Source organism: Ascidiella aspersa, chromosome 2 (assembly GCF_963924565.1).
Source record: "Ascidiella aspersa chromosome 2, kaAscAspe10.2, whole genome shotgun sequence".
NCBI lineage: Eukaryota > Metazoa > Chordata > Ascidiacea > Phlebobranchia > Ascidiidae > Ascidiella > Ascidiella aspersa.
The window spans coordinates 27,511,602-27,529,958 of NC_139448.1; the positions used below are offsets into that span (position 1 = coordinate 27,511,602).

The 18,357-nt window shown below is 36.7% G+C and overlaps 1 protein-coding gene across 1 annotated transcript; it reads right to left on the reverse strand.

Moving 5' to 3' along the window:
* Positions 1–980: 980 nt before the first annotated feature.
* On the reverse strand, positions 981–16,047 carry LOC146164641 (uncharacterized). The gene is made up of 14 exons (XM_083381053.1): positions 15,882–16,047; positions 15,437–15,621; positions 14,437–14,541; positions 13,813–13,944; positions 12,946–13,142; positions 12,150–12,290; positions 11,209–11,413; positions 8,195–8,451; positions 7,156–7,252; positions 5,637–5,751; positions 4,838–4,986; positions 2,882–2,987; positions 2,363–2,465; positions 981–1,796 (listed from the first exon to the last, which is right to left on the reverse strand). The coding sequence occupies exons 1-14, from the start codon at positions 15,982–15,984 to the stop codon at positions 1,745–1,747; spliced, it is 1,947 nt and encodes a 648-aa protein (XP_083237179.1). The 5' UTR covers positions 15,985–16,047; the 3' UTR covers positions 981–1,744.
* Between the last annotated feature and the right edge of the window lie 2,310 nt (positions 16,048–18,357).

Genomic DNA, 18,357 nt, shown 5'->3' on the forward strand with positions numbered 1-18,357 from the left:
CTGCCTGTAGACCCTATAGACTAGCATTTCTTGAATCAGTGACGAAAGTAACCAGGAACGGTCCTAAACGGCGTTCCCAGTAATAGATGTTTTGCTGGTACGCCGTTAAACATTTTTTGCGTAATGTTGTGACGTCATCTCTGATAATTGTATGCGTTCCGGTAAGAAAATACTTCATCCTTAGGTAAGAAAATTGATAAACTTGACCCCTGTTGCTAATACGCTGATGGTTTACTAATAACCTAATACATTTCGCAAACCAATTTAACTCAAAACTCAGAAGTTACAAAACATATTTGGCCCTAACAAATAAAGTCCACTATTAGACTATTTGAGGATTAAAACGAAAGATGTGGTTAAAAATTACGCCTTGTGTACATTTTTGTGTTAAGCCCCGTAAGTGATCGTGTTGACATTCTAACAAAAATCTCTGCGCCTCTTGTAAAACATTTTTTGATTAATTTGGAACTCGCATTTAGCCTCACCTGAACAAGACAATCAGCAACTAAACGCTTTAATTTTTTTTTCACTTTTTGCATTTTTAACACGCAAAATACATTAAAAGTTTGTTGAGGAAATGGCTTACGGTCTATCAATTAGAAGTTTTCTAATCTTTGATCTAAATCATATTGTGTGAGCTCGCTTTGAGTTGTTCTAAGTTATTGCAAAACTTCATTCATAGCAACGTCGTTACGCTGAATATACCCTATTCGGTTCCTGATTAGCAATATTCCTTTCTGGGGTGAAGCGAGAGAGCTATCCACAAACGGTATTGTTTATTCCAAACCTGGTACAAAAACTGTTTACAGCTTTTGCTTTTATTCTCATGACACAATGGCATTATACAACACCCACACAAAAAACCCGCTTCGTGCAATCATATTGGTTTGCTCAAGGCAAACATTGGCGCAATGAATACCGTAGCTGAGGCCGTTCGGATTTTACAGGCACGCATAATTTGTGCAAACACTTCATTGGAATGGCACAATGTTTATTGACGATCAATGACGGGTAACAACGGTAAAACTGGCTAAAAGCACAACTGAAATAGTCTCTAAATGTTGCACAAAACAACGAACTGCACAACGCTTAAGATTCTTAATATAAATAGTTTGTATGTGTCCGTTCACGTATCTTTCTAACATTAAAAGTTTAGCCAATTCAAACCAAAAAAAAAAGTTTTACAATCAACTTTCGTTTCGTTCGATAACATCAGATTTCAATTACTTTTAATAACGTAGCGTCAAAACGTAATTTTGTGGCATTAAATTAAAATCGACTCTGAGTATGCGCTCGCAGAAGGTAAACCTCGTTTTAAAAATCTATTCGCTCAGAAGCATTGTCAAATAACTCTAGGTCTTCTAGGATGACCAATAGATGAAAAACAGAATTGATTTTGGTTTGATACTTTCCATATCTAATAGGAGAAAGGCACAGGACATTTACGAAAGGAAAAAATCGTAGGTTTGTTGACAGTAATAATAAAAACATCCAAGGATTTAACAACTCAAAATCAGACGGATGAATTTCGCGTTAAAATAACAAAAACGACTTTGTTGACATATTAAATTAATTAAGATGTTAGACTGTTAGTATAAGTTGGTTTATCACACCGCCGAATATTAGATTAGAGCATGCTAGATATAAAATATTTTGGGATGTTTTATTTGCTGTTGAACAATGCCTAGAAAGCAGCTTTATTCCGTGAAGTGAAATGTCAAAACAAAAGTACAAGATATTTTGTTCAGAATGAATTTAGAAGAATGGAAAAAGTAATGGCTGTGAAGATGTAGTAACTGAAATAAAGAAACGATATTAGTCTTAAGTCTGATAAAAATAGGTGTGAGCTGTTAACATTGCCTTATATTTTCCGAGTAACTTGATGCAATAAAACAGTTCAAGCGCATTCAAAATTTCTGAAACTTATTTTTTCTTTATCGTGTGGTATTTAGTATGTCATTATGCCAAAAAATAAAGTAAACTATGGTTCCTATAGGTTTACTTCTATAACTATGGTTCCTATATGTTTACCTCTATAGTAGACTAGTTTAACAATGAAAAGTTATATATTAAAATGTATGACGGTTACATTATGCCAAAAAATAAACTAAACTATGGTTCCTATAGATTTACTTCTATAACTATGGTTCCTATATGTTTACTTCTATAGCAGACTAGTTTAACAATGAAAAGTTATATATTAAAATGTATGACGGTCCAGTTAAACATAATGCTGAAAGCATGTGACAAAAACGACTTGATTTTATTCACTCATGTCAATGAAACTATATGTTCGGAATACAAACGATATTTTTCTGGCACAATAACAATGAATTTTCGGAACTTCTTTATCCTTATTCACCTCGTGTTGACACTGGAAGCATCGCATTTGGCCATTTCCCTATTTTCCATGCAAGACCATGGGAGAGCACCCCCTGAAGCAGACTGGGCAGTCAGATTTGAACCTGGGCGACAAAAACATTAACAACCAGAACTCATAAACTAGATATCTGAAATGGGCGTATTGCTGTTTAAGTAAAACAAAAATAGTTTCGCCGGGAGGAAATATTCAAAAAATAATGTAAGAATCAAACCAGGGTAGTAAAAAATTACTATTATCGTGGGCATCGTCGATCGCCAGATTGCATCATTGATCGCCAGATTCTGTTATAGTCTGCAAAGACTTTCGATATACTATTGATACTTAAGCCGTAATCCTTGGTCACATAGCAGCTTTAGAAGGACTATAGAGCACACTAACACATATGTGTGTAGGTACTGTGTATTTCTGGCAGAAATGATAACAAACATCTTTATAGTTAGATGTATTTAAATAAAGAGTAATACAGTCGTATGAAAATGAAAAATTCTTGTCCATTACCTTTTTCAACAATTTCAGTAAATAACGCCATTCCTTGATCCGCGTCGCCCAGAAGGTGGCAGTGCGTGACTACATTGCCAGTGTACGCGTTCGTTTTGAATCTTATCTGAGAAGTTATATCAACAATACGTTTACTTTGCTACAAGTGTCCAACTAAAGAAAGTAGAGATATTTAAATTTTAAAACAGATGCTCATAATTAAAAATGAATGTGTTTCTAAAAGAGCATCATTAGACTATATAGGAGTGCGGAGTCGTGGTCGAATTCGGACTTTGGACTCGATGGAGTCGGTTTATTTAGTTGCAGTCGGACTCGGGACTCTTAACTCAAGAAGGAGTACGTAAAACTACCCGAGTCCCAGGACTGACATACCGTCACACAGTACAAAATTTCGAAACTGGTAAGCCTGCCAACAGTAAATTGTAAAGGTGGAATAGCATATGATGGATTAATATTCAAACATTGATTGTGAGTAGATGAATTTTGTGAGACCTCTGCGAGTGGATTGCTGAATATCCACCTTATGTTAGTTGCGTAAATAAGTGACCTACAGGATGTTGGGTAGGATTTGGATTCGATTCTCAACCAAATCGCACATTTGGCCGAATTTGGACTTCTTGTTATTTTTTTCCATAATTCGCAGCCCTTGTTGAACAGTGGTATCCAACTGCATCGCAGCATTACAGCGCGATGACCATTCTAATGCTCAAGAGTACCAAAACAAACTTTATGTTTATTATATTTCAACTTTATTGGTGGGTTTCTTGGTACAAAAGTTTATGCACGATTAAGGCCCGTTTACACTACAGCTGCGCTGAGCTGAGCTGAGCTGAGCTGCACTGGGCGTGAAATTGTTTTCATTACAGCTGCAGTGAGCTGGGCGTAAAAATCGCTCCAAAGCGTATTTTTTTTCAGCTGCACTGGGCTTGAGTTTAGCAAAGCGTAACTTTAAGCTAGCTGCAGCTGCTGCATGGGGCTTGAGTTTAGCAAAGCGTGAAACGCTCGCCACAATATAATTTAAATGCAAATTACGCCCAGCTCAGCTCAGTGCAGCTGTAGTGTAAACGGGCCTTTAGAGTTCAACGTGAGAGAAATTTCGCGGGTACGCAAGCAATTTCATTTTACAGGGATTGTTGTGATTTTCCGCAAAACAGATTAAAATATATATTGCTAACGTTTATGCGACGTGTGAGATAAAAGCTTAAGCTTATTAAGTGCTGTGTCTGAAACCGCCATTTTACAATCTTTATGCCTCGCTGAATCAACAATTGCAAGAAATCAACTATTCTTTGATATTTGAATGCATATGTGAATAAAATCTAAATATTTCAAAACTAAACCCTTTCTTTAAAATGTAGTGATCTGCGATTCAGTATGTGAGTGCACTGCCAACCGCCACAACGTTTTCACGCGATCAGATGTTATTCAACTTTAATAGCGGTCAGTACGGAGCAAATAGGTTTAAATAGTATGCAATAGCGAGCAAACACTATAGCGAAACGTTGTTAGTCACTGAACAATGCTACCATCGCAAAAAGCATATGAACAATGATAAAAAAAACAATTCAAGGGTAATAGCAGAAAATTTTTCTTATAAATGTTTAGACCAAGATATAATCACTATAGATTAGTCTGAAATTTCGCATTCTATCAAATGGTCAAATGAGTAAAAATCATAAAATTAAAACTTACAAAATTTGCCAATAGGCAATTTAGTTACCTCTATCATTAATTTAGTACCTCTATCATTAATACGATCACAATTACTTCTCTAATTTAGAGCAGTGGTTTTCAACCTTTTATGATACGTGTTATTTTAAAATGTTTGCTAAGAATTGACTAAATTCACTAAATTGAATTAGGCAAAAAAGGTCGATTTAGAGCTATAAAGATCAAGCTAAATCTATTTGAACCGGAATCAACATCCTTTTACCAGTTATTAAGCAGCCAACTCACTGTTACGTTGCTGAGAGCAGGCACAAGCAAGGTGTCCCTCCAAACACCGATTTCGACGTATCCGATAGAGCCGGGCCCGCCTGTCTGCTGTCGCACTTCGTGGCCAAGTTGTTCCAGCGCATCGTTTGGAAAGTCGATCGCCACGCTCGCTGCACAATACGAAGGGTGCTTGTCACTATACGCATATGTGAAATATAACGGCGCGGGGTATTTTTGGTACTTAACAATGGGCACCGAAGCGTGAAGCGTTAAGTAAACATTCCACTTTTGGGCATAATTTGGTAAGTCGTGATGTTTTTTACGTTGATTTTTTGAGTTGAATGAATAGTAAAAGTATGTAAGGACTTCTTTAGCTTCAAAAAACAAAACGGCATATCTTAAGCACACCTAACACATGGATTTTCCTGAAAAACGAAAGAATAATCTACATATTTATATGAGAATATAGGTTGCTTCCATGGCCAATAATTTCCTTAAAATATTTTAAACCTCAAGCATAAACAACTGTAAGTGCTATCGTGAAGCTCAAACAGGGTAACGTCAATGCACACAAATATTCTTTAAATATACCTTATAAAAATGTTGGCTTTCGCAAAAACGTTTTATGTTCCTGGCCAATTTTTTACGTAGCAATGCTAATCGCGGACGCGCTCGTAGCTAAATAGCAAATGCGCTTTTCACCTTGTTTAAATGCATGATTAATCCAACAAGGTTTTCGCGCATCCTAAGCCAAACCGTGTAGACTTCAAGTTTCTACAATGCCACATTTTAAAACCATTTGTAAATTGGTAAAACGCACCATTATAGTTGGAGTGCTGCCAGCGACACGTTTCTTTGCTTTGGGAAAAGAGCTTCCAAAAGTCGCCACCGTTGTCCACGCCGACTGGCCCGGTGTATTTGTTGTAACTAATCACCTGTAAGTAATTGGTCAATCTAAAAGACCGTTTAGGAACGATAAACAACCATACTTTCAACATAAAGAAACAATATGAACCCTAATAAACTTTAGTTATAGGTTCACATTTTTCGAATATATTCTATACTAGAGATGGACTTTAAAGATTAGTTTCCAGAAAGTTATACTGTTTTTGATAAGATAAACATTCCAATGCGCAACATAGTTTAATTAGCGACGACGTTCATGGCTTGTCATGCCAAAGCTTTCTGAACAAGATAAGGATATTGATAATCGACTTTCATGTTAAGCTTAATGCATTCATCCCAGCTCTAACTGTGATTGGTATTGAAAGTCACAAAACCGATTAGTTCCAAGAAAAGAATAGTTTACCGACTAACATCTAATGAGCTAAGCGTACGCCAGAATTTTCGCACAATTGATTTATTATGTATTCCTGTACTCTTCTTTTCTAAACAACAAAATAACATTTAAAGACTTTGCAGTCTATTTTGTCGCCGCCGTTACATTTTAGCCTAATACCTTCAGGATTTGTTGCAATATATGCCAATAGCTAACTCGTATCTTCGAACTGTAAGTTTTTATTCGCGCTTAAAAACTTATTATCATGAACTGGTCACATAATACGCTTTGTAGTTTAATAGATCATTTTCAAACTTATTTCATGTTCTATACCAGGGATGGCGAACCTTTTCATCGCGCGGGTCACAAACACGACCTTAATCCTTACAAAACGCCAAAGTGGGTTATATATTTAATTATTTGTTAAATTTATGCTAAACTTTGTTGCTGCGTCGTTTTAAGTGTTATTGTTTGGGTTGGTAATTTAAGGTATTTGGATGATTTCCAAATTCGGATTCCCACGAATAATAAGAAACTTATTAGTTCAATAGCTGCAGCATTTTTATGGGAATACAGGAGTTCAGCAGAAAGCTTTTCAGCATGGTTTATTGGTTAAACCGGGTTTTAGAACTTTTAGTCTGCGAACAAATAATTTAATTAAAAGCTTCGCCACCCTTTAAGTTTTACAGCGACAAACAAAATGCTTTCAGTTGTTTGCTTTTCTGCGCGCATTTGTTAAAGTGCAGTTAATGTAGGCCTACTCGTCACCCTAAAGCACTTTTGCACGAACCACAGATTTCCCAGCCTGGGTTTAAACAGTATAGTGCTATCTAACGAAGGACTTATTGACATTTATCCTTTCAAGAAAATGATTGATAATATTTCAGTATTTCTAGAGAGACAAGTGGTCAGTAAAAATCTGTGGTGGGTCACTTCGTGACCCGTGAGACAGTGGTTCGCCGTCCCTGTTCTATAGCTTCGAAAAGTCAACGGTTAGGGGTGGTTTTGTAAAAGGCCGTGTACCCCACTATATTGCGTTTTACAGCAAAGTGAGGTTTACCTGAAAAGCGTTTACGTGCTTGTGAATGGGATGGGATGTGATGTATTCCGTGTTGGTAAAGTACCATTCTTGCACTGTGTCCACTTCTGCCTTGTATCTAACGTTGTATATTTATGAAACAAAAAAACAGCATACTGTTAAAATTGCTCGATAGAAAAATAACAAGTTCAAAAGGTTCTTAAAATTTAACGCAAGTAATTCAAAAGACAAACTTATTAAGAAGTCGTCCGTAGTTTTACATGGTTATTAATAGGTATCATTTTACGATTTATTCTATTAAAATAAGTATGTGCCTAATAAATACTGAATATTCCAGGATATAGTAGGTTTTTAACTCAACACCCAAAAGTAAAGTGTTAATATCTAACAAAAAAAATAAAAACTCCATTGGGAAAAACGCGAAACGGTTAAAGTCAAATAATTTCAACCCAAGCACTGGGCGAGTCATTCGAAAATGGTTTCTTACGCCAATTAGCGACAATCATGTTCAACAATAAAACAACTCAAACTTCCAAATTTGAACATAATTCGTACTATATTTAACGAGCAGTTATGTATTGACTTAATTCAATAACTTGAAATAAGTGCACTTAAGTTACGGTTTTTAGATGACTTGACATAAGTCTTTCGGACAACACTTGACTTAAGTCTTTTGGACAAAAGTCTTTCGATAAAATTAAGTGTTCTCTTTAAGTATTGAAACATAATGCTTCCATTTAGCAATTATGTATAAAATTGGGCAATTTATCCAAATTTTTGCACATAAAACAATTTGCTTGAAAAACGCAATTTTTGGTTGCGTTTTTCTTATTTTTAGTTGAGTAATTGCTCATATTCGTACGGGTTTAAAAAATCTAATAGTTTAACATTTTATTTTTAATGATAAATGACCGTTGACTTGCTCTAATTATGACTTAACTGGGACTTGACTTTCTTTTTATTCAAAAATACTAGATTTGGACTGAAGTTACTTAATTCATTACAAAATTACTTGTTACAACACTGGAAACAAGAACTTATTTTCACCCAACTATAATACCTGATTTTACTGGGGCTAAAGTCTTCCCGGTTCAGTGTGTCAGTGGGCGTCACTTCAACAGCAAACTTGCCGCAGATTTCGTCGTCGCTTACGCTGCGCAAGTCCGATTCGTAGCTGGGGCGAGGGGGCAAAGTGGTGGGGAAGCTGTGGGTCGGGTTTGGGGGTATGCCCGCAACTGTGACGGTCATAAGGGTGCCGTTAAACGATGGATGCTCGCCAAGCGATTCCTTGTCCACTGGATAGAAGACGGATTCCAGCTGTTCAAATACCAGGTTATTTTGTTGAATGTATGTATTTATTCATATAAAAGTGTTGTCATTTAATTTGCAGTCAAACTATTCAACATGGTGACGTTGGTACCTAAATATGTTATGCCAGGTTATTTTGTTGAATGTATATATTTTATAAAAAAGTGGGTCAAACTATTTAACATGGTGACATTAAAATGTCTTGTGCAAAGTGAAATAAAGACTCTAAACCGTTTAAATGCAAGACTAAATATTTATATGTTTTAGGAGTAAAATAAATTAGAAAATAAAGGCGTGTACATTGTGGCAATGTAATACTTATCAATGCTTTTGTGATAAAAGAGGTATCTGTTGGAACCGCAAAATACCAAACAGTCACGCTATTTTGTTTTCTTGAGACACTTATCGAAAGTGACGTGCATAGGGCTCAAACATGTAGGCTATATTCCAGAAGTGACTTCGTGTGCTTGGGGCTCAAATATGCTTATCGATACAGCATTGGAAATGCCCGGGATGGCACTACACATACCAATCGAAATTTATTGCCCTATTGGCGAACTCCATCGTAGACGTCCATACGTCAGGGTGACCTTTAAAAGATCTTTTACATCTGGACTTTGTAACAAAAGGAAGTGAAAGTTACGTGCGACCTAGCAGGACAAGTTCTTATTTGGCAGTGCCAGCGACAACAACGTGAAAAGCTCACGTGCCTTAGTATTTCCTTGTCGTCATCGATCAATTGTTTTCGATGGGCAATCATTTAAAAGCAATTGTGCAGAGGTAAGCATATTGCAGTTTGGCTACATCGGCAAGTAAAATGGCAAAGTATCTCTTCAGCCATGGGCGCCCGCACGGGGTGGCAAGGGGGGGCACTTGACCCCCCTGGAATTTCAAAATGCGATTATTAGTATTATTTATAAGTGTAATATGTATTACTTATGAAGGTTAAAAATATTATACATTATCCATTGCCCCCCAGTAGCGTATCCAGGGGGCGGGAATTCTTACCCCCATTTTGTGAGTGATATTATCGTTTTTTGTTCTGTTTATCATGGTTTAACAAACTGTTCGAAGCGGCGTGCTTTTTGTAATTGGGTCACGCGTCTTAATCTAATGCGAAACCAAAATCGAGTGCAAAACGCCGTTTTTCGTCTTTTGTTTGGTCGGCCGTAAACGCTGGAAGTTTTTTTCTTTCGTTATATGTTCAGTTTGACTGATTAGCAAGTGTGTATTCGACAATTGACAACGCTAAGTCAAACCTTCTTTCTTTTTTTCTCGCTGAAAAACGTCGAGTTATACGCAGTATGTTCCTCGCTGTTCGGTCTCTGTGCTAATATCCGATGTTGGTGTAACATCGACATTTGTTTAACTAAAGCAGATTCTTAAAAGGAGGTATAATGGGACGTGCGCGTTTCAAAGTCTTTATTTTTATGTAATGATAGTTAACGCAAAACTATGCTCTTTAAGCATATTCCAAGACCACGTACTAAGTGTACATAGAGGACACAACTTATTTCCCCTCAACCGCAGCTTGTAATTTAGGTGACTTGGCACATAGCTCGGCGCAGATGTTGCGCTAATCGTGGCATAATAACACACGAAAAAAACGATCTTCGTTTAGTATTGCAGGTGGTGAAAGACGTGCTTGTGATTCTACCACAATTAATCACACATATTTCACGGTCTTTGTTTTTTTTTTGCCTGAAGTTAACGATTGCACACTGTGATTTCGCAGCTGGCGCCTGACAGGATTGTCGACGACGCACGTGGTCGCTTTTGATGGACGTATTTGTCTGTTTCTGATTAGTTTTTTTATCACGTCTTGCAATTACCATTCTATGACGTCATACTGTCACTATTTTATGACGTCATTATTCATTAACTTCAGACCAAAAATGGGGGAATTCCCTAAGTTGAAAATTCAGGACCCCTTTTTTGATTTTCTGGTTACGCCCCTGGTTGCCCCCCCTGGAAAAATTTCTGCGTGCACCCCTGTCTTCAGCACTAAATCAGCGTTAAAAATTGACGAATGAATTTAACACCTGCCGAGCAGTACCATCAATCAAACACAAAGTAATAGTTTCGAGCGATTATTTTTTGGCTTGGTGAAAAAAACCATAGGTTAAAATTTTCGCTAGGTTAAAATTTGTGAAGATCATCTCAAAACTGTTTAGACGATGGTCTTTAGTGACCACGTATATATTTGCTAGGTTAAAAGCTAATTCGCAGTATATCCCCGGGCAACCCATTTTTATATAACGTCGTATCGATGTAAGAACTGACAATCGAGACCGAATTACTATAAATATTGATTAAAAGGGGAACCGATATAATTGTTTTGATGTCCAAAAAACTGTAGTGAGCGTTTTGAAATTGTTGTTGGGTATAAAATTTTTATAAAAATTTCACCCTCTATTTCAAGTAAACTGTTTAGGCTACTCAACAATTTTCTGAAGTACCCAGGGCCTTGTTTTTTCTTAACGAAAGGGGTTTATGAATGCCTGTTTGTCTTTATGATACGTAAAAAATATAGACTAAGCATTTTTAATATTTTTGCATATCCTCGATAATAACAACTGATTTGCGTTCCTCTGGTCGTCGAAACAGCCAAAAAAGGTCTCACAAACAAGTGACCGATGACGTGCAACAACACACTAATACATTCCCTTAACAGCGACGCGTTGTATAAATCTATACGAACTCCTAATAAGTCAAAAGGTTTAGGACTAGGTAAAAAAATAATCGCCCGATTAATAACAAATGTACCTGATAAACGCCAGGCTCGTTGCAAATTACTAGCCAATCAGCACGCGCCGCTGCCACGAGGAAAGTTCTTCCCAGTCTCTGGTCACGGGCTTCGTTCAAGTAGCGACCGTCGAAGGCGATTTCTTTAACCGCGCAAGAACCTCCCGAGCTGTTAGTGTTGCTTATTCGCAACGCCACCGCGAACAGGCCACCGGCATTCAGCAGCCTGCAAGTTCAAACTCTGTCAGATTTTTTCGTTGTATGCTTTTTTCTGTTTCGCTTATAGGTTGCGACGTTTTCGACTGCGTGGTATCCAGTTTATAGGTAAAAAGAAGTCAAACTTTTTAGTTGGCATCAAACACTAACTATATATAAAGTGTTAAGAAACATATAAATTTGGCGTCATGGAAAGAGGCTAACAAATTGGGTCAAACATGCGTAAAAGTATATATTTTTAACCAAATCTCGTTGTTTTTAATGCTATGCTGTATGTAGCACGTAACGCCACGTTTTGTTATTTTTGTGGCAGTGGTTAACACAGTCTATGGTTTGATCGTTATACAGCGATACTATACCTGATACAAATAATAACCGTAGTGTATATGTTTGATAAGATCTCATGACAAGCAAAAAGGGAGGAAATTGGCTGATAGCTTTACTGTTTCATAACAGCTTTCCAGACTCGAGTTGTTATACCCGATGTTCTTCCTTTCATACCGCGGTTGTGGACGTCTTTATACACGAATACACTACATAGGATGCTTAATGTACAGGTTATAATGTCGAATTAAATTCTCTTACTTCAATGCGACTTGTGTAATCGACTTTGTGTAAGCATACCATGACCTGTACTTAAAACTGTGAAAAATATTTTTTACGGCGTTGTTACAAAGATTTCTATCAATCCATCAGGAGTTTATCACGGTGATGAGAAAAAATAAATAAAACAAACACATCTTCACCTGAATCTATTGATCGAACCCGGTCTCAACGTGATATTAGGTTGTAACTGCCCATTAACGAGCATATATTGTATATTGTTGGAAGGCTCCTCAAGCCATTCTTCGAGAGTTGTACTGGAGTTGGCTATCGTTTGCGTTAATCTACAATGAAAAAATGACCTTTGTTTAAAATGCTGTCCAATTACTTGAGTGTTACACAGACATTTTATTAGAAGTTTTGTAAGCGTAGCCTACATGGATTTCATATAGGGTAAGTGAATATATCTAATTGACCAAACAAGGACCATGGCTATGTTTTTGCTTATTACCAGTGTTGTAATGACTTAAGTCAATGATTTGATTTCAAATGACTTGACTTGACTTGGCTTAAGTCATTTTGGTAAGATGACTGGACTTAAGTCTTTTAGACAAATAACTTGACTTGGACTTAAGTCATTAAGTCAATGAGCTGGGTTGAAATTAAAAGGTTTCAATTACAATTTTATTACAAAGTAAATCTATTTATCGAAAGTTTTGCACATACGTTTAGATTGCTACATGTTTTTTTCGTTATTTTTATTTGAATTATTGATTATAACCGGACGAGTTTACCTATTTTAATGGATTATCATTTTATTATTCTAAATAGTGGTTTAACTTGGAGATGACTTGCTGTAATAATGACTGGACTGGGACTGGACTTGCTATTTTTTTTAAAGACTTGACTTGGACTTAAGTTATTTCAAAATAACTTGTTTACAATACTGCTTATTATACAAATTTGATCATTAGACTGCAATATAATTGAAATCCGAACCGAAATGCCGGGTCGTCGTGATTGTCTTTCTGTACCACGGAGTAGCTGCCATCGTCGTGGTTAGAGTACTGGAAAAGCTGCATCACGACGGGAATGTCGTTCTCACAATGATTAGGGCAAGATGCAGCATCTAGCTCAGCGGGCATAGAGGAGGGAGGGTCCTCCACTATCAACATTCCGGCCATACCTCCCAAGTTCTAAACCAAAAAGACGATAGAAAAACGTGAAAACGTTTGATATAGTCAATGTCGTTGTTTATTACAAACGGAGTATATAAGTGTCTCAATGATTGTATATCCACTAGAGTTTATCTTTTTTATACACGTAACGAATAAAATAAAACACCCAAGTACGTTAAATCATGTAGGTACAAGTGTTGGTGGTCACGGTGACACGAACTCAAAAAAGTTGAGAAAAATTTGACTATGCGCATGATAAACACTGATATTGCTTTAATTCTGACGTGCCATTGCCTATAGGTAATATAAGTAATGTCTAACAATTTGTTTCCTGGTTATTCATACCTCAGGTTGCAAACTTCGTTTTCATTATAAATTTTATTTTTAAGGAGAGCAAACAGAAAAATCATCAAACAATTGCAGGTGAAAAAATACCGAAAAAACGTTTGTAAACAGCGAAATGTTGATTTATCGAATATAATGGCTTTAGTATTTTTAATGAATTTAATAAAAAAAACGTGTATTGTGTTTCAAAGTTTATTAGTAGCCACCATGGAAACAAAGTGAATTGCAGGTGTTTTCGAAAAAAACACGTACCGTCGGATCAGACTATTATGTAGCGTTCAAAGAGGGTCTCTATATTAACTTGATAGTCACATTATCAGTATAGGACTCGTGTACAAAATACCTGAAAAAAGACGCTTCCATGAAGATGCGGATGATACCAGTAGGTTCCAGGGGCTTGGTTTGCGTCGATGCGGAAATCATATTGAAACGAAGAACCCGGCTCAACTCTGGTAAGCGTATTGTCTTGCGGTGTCTGTGCGCGAGCAAAGAGAGAACAAACTTTTGCTGATACGCCTTTTGAGTTTCGCATTCTCTGCGATACTTCGTTGCGCTCACAGATTTTACATTCGACAGTCGATAGGCCGACGACCATTCCGTAATACAACATTTCAATTTGGGTATAAGAATCAACGCAGTTCACCACTTAAAGTCGCTTAAGGTAAATGTTAAGTTGTTCCAAAAATATACACCCATACAGGCCCTACATAAAATATGTTTGTCTACTCCAAAATTTATTCCAAAAGTTTTGCCAGACGACGTTATAATCAACCTAAAATCTATTTAGTTTTTGCAAGTTTCAGCTAAAAATGTTGGCTATTTATGAGGTTCTAAGATGACTAAAAGAGTATAACAACACAGTTTTGTTTTAGCATACGGCATAGTTAGGTAAAACAACCAAACAAAATGCTTGGCTTTGCAATGGTTAAGTACAGTCTTATGTCATATTCACCAGTGTTGCATTTACCTTGCTACTTATGTGAAGGCCATGAGTGTGGATGTTGGTTGTGTTCGGAAAGCGAAATGTTCCGGGTGGCGAATTGGTGAAATCAGGTTGCTCAAGCTCATTAATCTTAAGATAAAACTACAGTATAAGATTTGTTACATTACTAAAAGTAAAATGTCTACAAATAATATTAGTACACTTAAAAATGTCTTGTACTAAAGTGGTGTGTTTCTCGGCACACAGTTTGACCACCAATACTTCAAAGTATTGTGTTATTTGCCAAGGCATTATAGCACAACAACTGATACCATAGGGACCGCACAAAAGTCATGCCCCAGCATTTAGTAGCGTAAGGCCGCATAAGTCAAAAACGTGTTAATCTTGTTGGCACGATTTCTTGTCTTACGTAACATCGCCTTTGGCGCGGTAGATCAATACGTCAATTTAACGCCGATAGGCTGGGTAAATGCCTGTTCGTATTGACAACCCTTTAAAACTATAATATTTACAATTCAAACCAGTGGTTCTCAACCTTTTTAGTTTACGGACAGGTAAAATTTCAAACCAAATTTTGCGGACCGCTGAACCTTCAAAAATTAAAATCAACCCAAAATGTAGTTCCGACAAAAGTAGGCAACCTAAAAGCAAATAACGGAAGCTTGAATTTAATGAGCAAATTGCTGCTGTCTTTTTGATATCATACGTGTTATACGTGGTTGTATGTTTTTCACGTACAACTGGTCTATAAGTTTAAGGCTTGAACGAGTTTTAAACAGTTGGTGACAAAACTTGCAGCATTGTGACGTACGATAAATTCCAAAGACCATTAACTCTATGTTACGTCACAATGCTGCAACTATCGGAACTGGCGAAGGTCGTTTAATGGACAACCCTTTACATTTTGCAATTGAGATTGAATATTGTAATATATTTGGCGGACCGGTGGTTGAGAACCACTGATTTAAACTGTTCATTCATATTTGTTTAAGATTGCTATTAGATATGTGTATTGCTACCTCACCAGCTTCAATAGCAGTTGGTCGTTGGCTCGAACTTTCAAAGTTGGTCCGGGAAAGGTTCCGTTGTACAAACGGCGCAAAGAGGTTAGCCAGTCAATGGTGAATGTGTTTATAGCTACACGCAAGCTTGTATTAAGAAGGCCGTTTGAAGAACGGGCCTCGTGCGGTTTCCTGAATTGCTCACCACCTGCGCAAGAGTTTAACACACTTTTTAACGATTTAGGCTTGCGGCTAAAACATACTGCTGAGATTAGGTTTACTAAATTCATACAGCAAACCTTTAGAGAGGTTTAGGGATAACGGAATTTAATTTGTTTGCGGAACGTTTACTTGAACATTAACAAGTTCAAAAAAATACTGTTAACCTAAAAATATGTTGCAAATTTCAAGTAATACTTTAGAAAGCTGTTTTAGTTATAAAAGGCATAATGTATTCCGGAAACCTACCTGTTAGTGGAGTACAAGGAGAGATGTCTGAACAACCATAAGAGCTTTGAGAAACATTCAAAATCGCAATTATCGCAAACACGATAACAAATTTAGGGTTCATTTTGTCTTCTATTCTCTTAACAACTGATCAGCCTATCGAACAACTTTCAATCCTTCAGTACACGCGCATACGAAACTGCCAAACGTTGAACTTCTTTTTTCTGTACTTCCCTTTTTCCTTGTCTGGCGGCAATGCGAAATCAAGGCAAGCAGACGTTTTACACCAACTTTATTAAAAGGCAACAGGCTACAAAATAAGGTTTAAGTTTAAACGATAGTCTACTTATGACATAAATCTTGAAAATTCTATTCGTCGAATTTGATGAAAGAATCGAACTGTCTATAGTCCTTCTTATTGCAATGTTATTTGTATAAATATTTTGTGTTCTAGTTTTATTTTTACCCAATTACTGATTATACTGAAAATGCTGATATAATAATTTTAGCTAGTTAGAAAAACAGCAAACCTTCTCCGCTAAAAGTATAAGAGTTAGATAAAAGTTGCATGCTAACAGTGTCACGATCTAATCACATCATTAATTAAAGCACCTTAGTTTCATTCGAATAAGCCAATTACATTAGATTTGTAATAGAACTGTTTTCCAAAGCCCAAGCCCAAGCTTAAGCCCAAGTCAAAACCCTAACTCAATTGTTGAAACTCTCCAGCGATAAGCCAGAAATAAGAATAACATCAAGGTCGGAATATACACAGTTCGGAATAAAACCACAATAGGACCAATAGTCGGTATAGGCTATAACGCAGCCAGTGAAACGAACTTGAACCGGAATACCCGGTTTTAAGCCAAATTTTCCCGAACCGTAACCTAACCTGAAGCGTTTTTTGTAAGGTTTTAAGGGGCCGAACCGGAACTAAACCAAATATTTTAAAATAACCTGAACCCTAAACGAACCCAATCTATCAAAAAGCCGTTCACACCAGCATGACGTCACAACTTGTATTTTATATTTTTTTAAACAAAAATAAAAACAAATTAATCATTTTAAAAACAATGACGATTTTGTATCTTTCACATAGTTCAACAATAAGTTGTTCGTTTCTTAATACGTCACGAAACTTAGATTAAATACGAATAGCAATTGAACAACAATGTTATACATTTATTGACCAACAGTTTTAGGTTTAACGGAACGCATATTGTATCCGATCCGGAACCTTATAAGACAGTATTAAAAATACATTTAGTCAAACCGAAGCTGAACCGTTTGAACTGCTCCGAACGAAAACCGGAACTGAACCGGATTGCGAACAAATCCTTGAACCCGAACCGAAAGAGTAGAACTGTTCGATTCTCTATAAGGTTAAACTCAAAATGATACCTAAATGGTCAGCAAAAGGAATAAAGAACCCTAAAACCAACTTTTCGCCAAACCTACTAGAGGTTATTTAACCAAAAGGGCGCCATCAAGAGACGATATCTAAAAATAATATTTTGCCAAGGGGAGGCGATAGTAATTTGAAGTAAAAGTAATTGAAATGTTCAGATAAACTTACAGGTTACAGTAGATATTTAATTCGTTTGTTAATACAGGGTCTTGTTCGTCTTTCCCAACTACAAATACATCTATATTTTGCTTGATGTTTAACGTTTTTTATGCGATGTAAAGTGCGGGTGTCGCGGGTCGCGAAAACTGTTAATAAAATAAAATGGATTCCAGACTTCGTTAAGTTTGCAAAACCCGATTAACCTGTTCAATGTATAGTCATCCAATACCTAACAAACACAATGTAGATAAATGCTATAAAATAATATATATAAAACCCGGTAAAGTCTGCAGTGACCGGCCAAAGCTTTTTCCGCACAAGTGCAAAATTTATTTCGTTCTGAAGACAAAAAAGGACCATGTAGGCCAATAATATACTTTCACTCGCTTATAGGCTGGAAAATCCCCACGTGTGACCTAAAATGCATGCGGCGCCGTTGATTGTTTCGAGAACCAATAAAGGAATTTCCTTGATAACTAAATCCACCAACTACAATGGAGCCGTTCAATCAGGTAATGTGGGATCGGGTTCCGACCCATAACCCGAGGCGCCCCCCCCCCCCCATGTTCCTAATTAGCTTTTTTAACAAATATGCCTTTAATAAAAAAGATAACCCTGAACCATGCTTTATTTCTCACGCATCGTTTAAGCTTTTTGATAGTCAAAGTTTAGTTTGGTTGAAATACAGATTGAATATCTAATCACATTAAGAATTGCACCAACCGCTGCAAGCATACTGCTGGCCAACTTTTGAAACCTTAGCATTTGCGAAGTGAAATGCATTGCAGCCTCAGGCGAAGCAAATTTGCCCTCTTAATGTTTCTACCCATAAACTCCAGCGATTTTGCACGCCCGCTGAAATATTACAGGCACAAATGTATTTGCTAAACTTGCCGCGAATGCTTACACTTGCAAATTGTATTTTAAAGT